Genomic DNA, 7,831 nt, shown 5'->3' with positions numbered 1-7,831 from the left:
CTTCCTTCCTTCCTTCCTTCCTTCCTTCCTTCCTTCCTTCCTTCCTTTCTCCATAAATAACCAAAACCCATATTCAATTTTCCCAGCAGGAATTTTTTATTTAACCTGAACTGTGTCTAAGTGTGTCTTAGATTCTGCCAAGGTGGTCCCCAGGTGAGAGGCACCGAAATGTCTCTAAGGAGTTCTGCTCCATCCAAGAACATTTACCAAAGGGTAATCCACCTTCTTCTGTCCCTGTTCTCTCTCTCTGCTAACTACAACTCTCCTCCACCCAGGAAGAAGCTGAGCGCCCCTCTCTCCGCAGCACCTTCCCTGTCTTTGCCATTCCAGACAGAGCTGTTTTGGGATGGAACCTAACATGGGGCAAACATTAGGCGTGGCTGTCGCTTCTCATAGAGATGGTGTAAATTTCAATACCTTACGCGTCACTTAAACTTTCCAAAGAATTCTGCCCGTCTTAGAAGAACGTAGCACTTTAAAAAGTGGCCTCTGTTATTTGATTATAGGTCCACACTCCAGCTTGTTTAAACAGCAGACTTTAACAAAGACAACCTCTTACACTTAACTGCCCTTCTTGGAGAGGACAGTCTCTCAAGTGACAACAGAGAGCTTTGAGTGGTGGACAGGCTTTGCGGAGGCACGGTCTGTCTGTGCTTACAGAGGAGGTGGATGGTGCTACATCCCAAACACAAATTTCCCTCACACACTCGCTCACGCTTCGGGTCCCCGTTGTCAGTCCTTACAAAGGTTCGAGCTTTTTGACCCAAAGCAAGGGGTGGCCAGCAGGGCTGGAGGAATGGGGTGGGAGACGCTTTAGGTTTCTCTAGAAGGAAAAGGAAGCCCGACGCATACATCTCCTGGGGGTGAAAAGGAGTCACTAACACACACACACACAAGCCCCTTTAGGCGGCGACAAGAGTGGTTGTTATGGCAGATGCAAGTTGCTCCCCAAGTATGTCCTGAATGTGGGAGGCCACAGCAGCTGCCTTCCCTCGAGACAGCCCGCAGGGCCGTTGCCAGGAGCTATAATGACCTGCTGGCCCTTGCCAGCCGTCACATTTTGCATGCCACCGGAGCTCCGGTCCGGTAGAAGGGGCCATCCAAGTCACCAGTTTCAACAAGCGCCAAATCCTGTGCCCATGCTGGGCCCGCACGGCCACCCAGAACCCTCTTGTAGGGCTCCATGGAGAGCACTCCAATGCACGCTGACCAGCATGTCCGGCTGACAGTGTCCTTGGCCAGGACAGAAATGTGGTGGGGTCAAGAGCTAAAGGGAACCCTCAGGGACACCCCCAGGAAAGAGGGGCCCTTTGAGGGGGAGAGCAGCCTGCGTCTTCCCATCTCTTTGATTCTTGGGGCGCCCCTGTCCATGGATGGGAAATGTCCAGGGTGCTGTCTGGCCACTCTGTCCCAGGCATTAGCTTCTGTCTCTCTCACTCACTTCCTCTTCCTGCTGGCAAGGAAAGGTTCCATGGCCCCTGCCCCGCATGCGGACAGAGGAGGAATGCCCCACTATGGTACCTCCGCTGCAGGACAGAGGGGTCCCCAGGGTGAAGGTGGGCACCTAGTGCAGGGTTTACCGAGGTGGGATCCCAGGAGCCCTCTCTTCTGGGACTTGGCTGGAACCCATCAACTGGTGGATACTGGCTTGGCCTGGGCTGGTCCCTCTGTCCTATCCCCCTGGTCGCCAACCCTCCCCCTCGTGGCCTCCTCTTGGCTTGCTGGAAGCCTGGTCCAGCTGGAGGGAATTCTAGAAGCCAGCTCCTGATGGTGCCACTCTGCACCTCCTGTCCGAAGGCGCACCGTCAACCCCAGAAGCCCACTGCGCCCCGGGAACCTCAGGTATACCATCTACAGCAGGGGTTTTTTAAAAATGCTCAGCTCACAGGGTTCCAGGGAGAACCAGACGTCTGTAAACATGCTTTGAAAAGCAGAATGCTTCTCAAACGGTAAGTGAGTTGCTCACCTTCTTGGAATTTCTGAGGTTGATTTGCTTGATCTCTCTCCTTTCTGTCAGTACATTTCTGCTTAGAGACTCAGCTCCCCACCGCCCAAGGTTTCTGACTCTCTTCCCACGTGGCCTCTCCAACACTTCGTCAAGTCAAGGCCTCCTGAGGATCAGGGGGTCCTACCAGGGTCCTTCCCTCTCCATGAAACCTATAGGAAACTCCTGGATTAAAGCACGTTGGGAGTTTGAACATCTCAAGGGATGAGCCTGTGAACTAGGGAGATCTCAGACCCATCCCTAGACACCCCCAGACACACAGTAGTAGCAAAGCCCTGTGCTGGGCTTTGGAAGGATAGAGAAGTGAACAGGTGGTCCCCACCCTCAAAGCAATCACACCCAAATGTGGAGATGATCTCCAAATAACACAATTTAGGCCACAGGGACACACTATCAATGGTTTGTCAAACATGATGAGAGGTGGGAAAGATGAGAAATCATCAAGGCTTCAAAAGGAAAGTAATATTGGAATTGAACCAAGGCATGGGCAGGATGTCGCAGAGAGAGCTAGAGGTCAGAAGCAGCGATCAGAGTGAGCCTATGGAGCAAATGTTGGTGGAAGAAAATGGAAACGAAGCAGCCCTGAAATCAGCAAGCCCTGAAATCAGCAAGCCCAGCCAATAGGTTCCTCGAGCTGGAATCAGTTTCCATGGTGGACAGACGTCCCTCTTCTTACCCCAAAGAGGACCAAGATGGAAAACCTCATTTTCTTTCTGTTACCCTTGACATCACGCTGTCCCACAGGACTTTCTGTGACGAAGGTTATGTTCTCTATCTGTGCTGCCCAATTGATGGCTTCTAGCCACCTGGAACTGCTAAATGCTCAAACAATGCTGGTGCAACTCAGGAACGAAATTTCTAACTAGATCTTATTTTAATTAATTAGATTTTTTAAAGATTTTATTTATTTGAGAGAGGGAGAAAGAGAGAACACAAGCGGGGGGAGGGGCAGAGGGAGAGGGAGAAGCAGGCTCCCCACTGAGCAGGGAGCCTTACACCGGGCTTGATCCCAGGACCCTGAGATCATGACCTGAGCCGAAGGCAGATGCCTAACAGACTGAGTCACCCAGGTGCCCCAATTAATTAGATTTTAATAGCCACAGAGGGCTAGTAGGGGGCAGAGGTTTAGATACCAAAGCCCTCTTCCCCGTGCCACTTTGCCATGCTATGATGACAGGCTGCAGCAGTATGCCCAGGCATCGGGGTAGAAAACTTCCAGAGCCACCAAGTATGTCATTTGGGGAAGAGAAAGATACAGTCCCACCCTCAACAGATATGAGCATGTGGGTGGATTTTTGTTTGCTTGTTTCTGATAAGAGGCCAATTTCTGTGTGGTTTTTGCTTCAACAAGAGTGGAGTCACTGGTAGAATGACTACAAATCCCTTTTGGGGAGGAAAAGTACCTGACCCCCAAAGCTCCTAAGTCCCTTAAAAACCTTTCAATCAGAGGTAGGGGAGACAGAGTGGCCTGGAGTAACTATTCTACTACTAGTAGTCCCTGAGCCTAGAAATTTGGCCCTCAAAACCTGGCCAGAAATCACACATTTAAAATTTAAAAAATATATATGTTACACCCATGTTCAGTGCAGCATTAGTCACAAAAGTCAAAAGGTGGAAGCAACCCAAGTGTCCATCTATGGAGAAATGGGTAAACGAAATATGGTGTACAAACACAATGGAGTATCATTCAGCCTTTAAAAGGAAGCAAATTCTAACAAGGGCTACAACAACACGGATGAACCTTGAGGACACAAGCCGGTCACTAAAGACAAATGCTTTATGATTCCACTTAAAGTCAAATGCATAGACAGAAGACTGGTGGTTTCCAAGAGTTGCACAGGGGGTGGATAGGGAGTCACTGGTTAATGAGCACCGAGCTCCAGTTTTGCAGGATGAGGAGTTCTGTGACCGGTTGCACGGCAGTGCGAATGTACTAAACACTATTAAGTGTATACATTACAATGCTTAAGATCGTAAATATTATGTTGCTTGCCTTTGACCACAATTGACGATATGCACGTGTATACAATAAAGCAGAGGCAGAGAGGAGGAGGCAGTGCAACCAGTCCTCCAGCAACAAGCGCATCTCACCCCAAAAGGCGCCGTCCCTCCCCTCCCTCCCGGGGGCCAGTCCTGTGACACTCACCCCGGCGGGCACAATAACCTTCTTGAGCGGTGCCAGCCGCACCTCCGCGCCGGCTGAGGCGGAGCGGCCAATGAGCACGCGCCTGAACCCGGCCTCGCGCCCCCATTGGCTGCGCCCAGCGGCCCGCGGCCCCGCAGGTTCCCAAGCCGGGTTTAAAGCGGTCGGAAGCGCGCTGCTGCCCTGCCATCGGCTGCCCGCGCGCAGGTCGGCGGGGAGGGGCGGCCTGCCGAAGGGCCCACCCCGGGGCGTTCCTGAAGGGCGCCCTCGGCCGCCCCCACCGCCCCCCAGATGTACTATGCGCTTTCCCAGGCGCGCGTGAACGCGGCCCCCGCGACCATGCTGCGGCCACAGCGGCCCGGAGACGTGCAGCTCGGGGCCTCCCTGTACGAGCTGGTGGGCTACCGGCAGCCGCCCTCCTCCTCCTCCTCCTCCTCCTCCTCCTCCTCCTCCACCTCCTCCTCCTCCTCCACGGCGGCCCCCCTCCTCCCCAAGGCGGCGCGCGAGAAGCCGGAGGCGCCCGCCGAGCCGCTGGGCGCGGGAACGGGGCCCGGCGCGCACGCGGGCGGCGGCTCCCGGGCGGACGCCAAAGAGGAGCAGCAACAGCAGCTGCGGCGCAAGATCAACAGCCGCGAGCGGAAGCGCATGCAGGACCTGAACCTGGCCATGGACGCGCTGCGCGAGGTCATCCTGCCCTACTCGGCGGCGCACTGCCAGGGCGCGCCCGGCCGCAAGCTCTCCAAGATCGCCACGCTGCTGCTCGCCCGCAACTACATCCTGCTGCTGGGCAGCTCGCTGCAGGAGCTGCGCCGCGCTCTGGGCGAGGGCGCCGGACCCGCCGCGCCGCGCCTGCTGCTGGCCGGCCTGCCCCTGCTGGCCGCCGCGCCCGGCTCCGTGCTGCTGGCGCCTGGCGCCGTGGGGCCTCCCGACGCGCTGCGCCCCGCCAAGTACCTGTCGCTGGCGCTCGACGAGCCGCCGTGCGGCCAGTTCGCGCTCCCCGGCGGCGGCGCGGGCGGCGGCGCGGGCGGCCCAGGCCTCTGCACCTGCGCGGTCTGCAAGTTCCCGCACCTCGTCCCCGCCGGCCTGGGCCTGGCCGCAGTGCAGGCGCAGTTTTCCAAGTGAGGGCCCGCGCGGGCCGGGAGTGCGACCTAGGCCCGGCCTCCCGCCGCCCCGCTTCTCCGCGCCCCCGCGCCCTGCACTCGGGGATGGCTAGCCAAGCACGGAGGGCACTTCCAACCTTCTGGCCCAGAGGAAGGGACCGTGGGGCGCCCCCTTCCCCGCCCCCACCCCGGGGAAATTAAAGTGACGCGAGCGGATGTTCGACGGAGCGTTGGGGCCACTGGGGGGGTCCTGAGTCCATTCCGGCTGCTTTGGGCAGCAAGTGCGCGCTCCCAACCCCGCTCTTGCCCAGCTCCCGTCTCTCCCGGTCCCTGGAGTCTTGCGCTTCGCGGGGGTGGTGCGGATTTTAGGGCACCGCGCGGTGGCTTTGGCTTGCTCTGGGTGCAGCAGGAGGACAGTCCTAGCGCCACGGCTCAAAGAGGCGACACCTGCCCAATCAGGGGGCCAAGTGGCTGCTCTCCGAGGGCAGGGAAAGGGTTCTTTTGCTTCTCCCCAGCCAGAGGTCACATACTCCTTTGTTCCTACCAGCCAAGCCCTGTCAAAAGAGGCTGCCCGACCTCAGGAAGCCGAGAAAGACCAATTAGTCCGCGCAGATGGTCCCGGGCTTAGTAGACGGACTGACCCTCGGCTGTGGCGGGACAGTTGGCATCGCGGTACCGTGGGAGGAGGCGCTGATAACTCTAGAGTCCTTGGGTGTGCTGGGTTGGGAAGTTGGTCCGCTTTTATACCCTGGCTGTTAGAGTGCAATTTTTGAGAATCGCCTAAGCAGGGGTTTTGTTGCGGAGATTATTCGCTTTTAAATCCTGGGGTCTTCTTAAAAAGACAATTTAGAACTTGAGATTCACCATTTTGTTTCCCCTTCCCCCAAGGTAGCGTAACCAACATTTGAGCTTGCTTAAAAACAGAAACCAACCCCTTTGACGCAGACGATGTTCTCGGTTTACTAAAATAGGTAACACGGCACTTCGCAGTCACCGCCACTCTTGTCTGAAAGCACGATCGCTAATTAACTTTCTCATTAAAAGACGCAGAGGAGGACCTGAGCCCCAAACCTCCCGGCGGCTCGGCGGGTCCCCGCTGCGGTGGCGACGGCGGGATGGCGCTTTCTGCGCCGTCCCTTTGCGCGAGGGGTCTTTGCCCAGCGCTCTGGGCAGGTCTTCCCGCAGCTTTACATTTGAAGAACTGCCTGGATGACCGGTCTTGATTTGTTACAGACGTTAACAAATTATTTCACCCAAGATTATTTTATGATCTTTCAGCAGCTTGCTTTGAAGTCTCTGCTTAAGGTTTTTGGTTGTTGGTAGTAGCCGAATTTAACTGGCATTTTATTTTATCTCTAACTTTGTTTTGTTGCTCTGTGAAGAATCAACAAAATAAAACATTTAAAGACCTAACATTTTCCTCTGATTTGTTTGTTAATAAAAATGCCCTGGTGGGGCGCCTGGGTGGCTCAGTCGGGTCAGCCTCCGACTCTTGATCTCTGCTGAGGTCTTGATTTCAGGGTCCCGAGTTCAAGCCCGCGCTGGGCTCCGCGCTCTGGGCAGAGCCTACTTAAAATAATAATAATAATAATAATAATAATAAAATGCCCTGGTGCGCTGGTGGATTCAGATCCTCAGGATGAAGGTTAATGGTTAAATATGACCAAGGTTCAAAGTTTTTAAACCTGGCTTCCTGATTTGTAAAATGATCTAATGAGTAGGCATCTGCATGTCAGGTTCAGGCATCAGGCAGAAATATAAGGACCGAAAGTGAGTGGGTGGAAGTCAACTTCAGTCATTAGCTCTCAGCCAAGATGGATCTCTTGACTACTTCCTCCTCTAAAAATGAGTTTAAAAATACATTGATCATAAAATTATTTTGTGTGTCAACATCCTTCTCAACAACCCACCTTTTCCATCTCAGTGGACAGAAACTTAAACAGTGTCATACAGCTATGAGCTTCCCCCATTCTTTACATAAGGTTAGAGTTGTCTCCTAGGAAGTCATGACCTTAGACATCATTCTAAGAGGCAAAACAGCTCCTCTGGGTGACTGGTGATGTTACAAAGAATTTGGAATGTTGACTTGCTCACATGCAATATTTAAACATTTTGTAGTTATTAATGAAATCCAACTACTGTTTAAAGGCATGGGGTTAATAAAAGAGAAAAGTGTCCCCCTTAATCTGCAGGAAATGAAAGAAAACCTGAGGTGACTTCACTTTAAACATGTTGGTTTATTCTGAGGTATGGATGCACTTAGGGATAGTGAGCATTCATTTTTGGGAACATGTTGTAGGGTGCAGAGAGTGGTGCACATGCTGGAAGGATGGAATTGCCTTCCCGACCATGCTGGTTAAGTGTCTATTTCCTCAAGGAGGAGGCAGGAGAGGATATATGAGAGAGAAGCTCTTATGCACCAACACATTTCAGGAAAGAGCTTCTCATTCTTCCCAGACTCTGCCATCAGAAAAGTCACAGGCTTTTGGAATAAGTAAATTTGAATGGGGATTTTCTGCTTATTTAATCCCCATCCTTGTTTGCCTTGCATCTTGACTCGGAACCCAAAGTAAAAATCGACAA

At 53.7% G+C, this 7,831-nt stretch overlaps 1 protein-coding gene across 1 annotated transcript; it reads left to right on the top strand.

Moving 5' to 3' along the window:
• Positions 1-4,327: 4,327 nt before the first annotated feature.
• OLIG1 (oligodendrocyte transcription factor 1) lies at positions 4,328-6,654 on the top strand. The gene has a single exon (XM_025867579.2). It carries the CDS (start codon positions 4,440-4,442, stop codon positions 5,268-5,270), a length of 831 nt encoding a protein of 276 aa, XP_025723364.1. The 5' UTR covers positions 4,328-4,439; the 3' UTR covers positions 5,271-6,654.
• The last annotated feature ends 1,177 nt before the right edge of the window (positions 6,655-7,831 follow it).

This window comes from Callorhinus ursinus, unplaced genomic scaffold (assembly GCF_003265705.2).
Source record: "Callorhinus ursinus isolate GAN/ISIS: 27379988/994484 unplaced genomic scaffold, GSC_fseal_2.0 scaffold1, whole genome shotgun sequence".
Lineage (NCBI taxonomy): Eukaryota > Metazoa > Chordata > Mammalia > Carnivora > Otariidae > Callorhinus > Callorhinus ursinus.
This window is presented reverse-complemented; position numbering and strand designations above follow the sequence as displayed.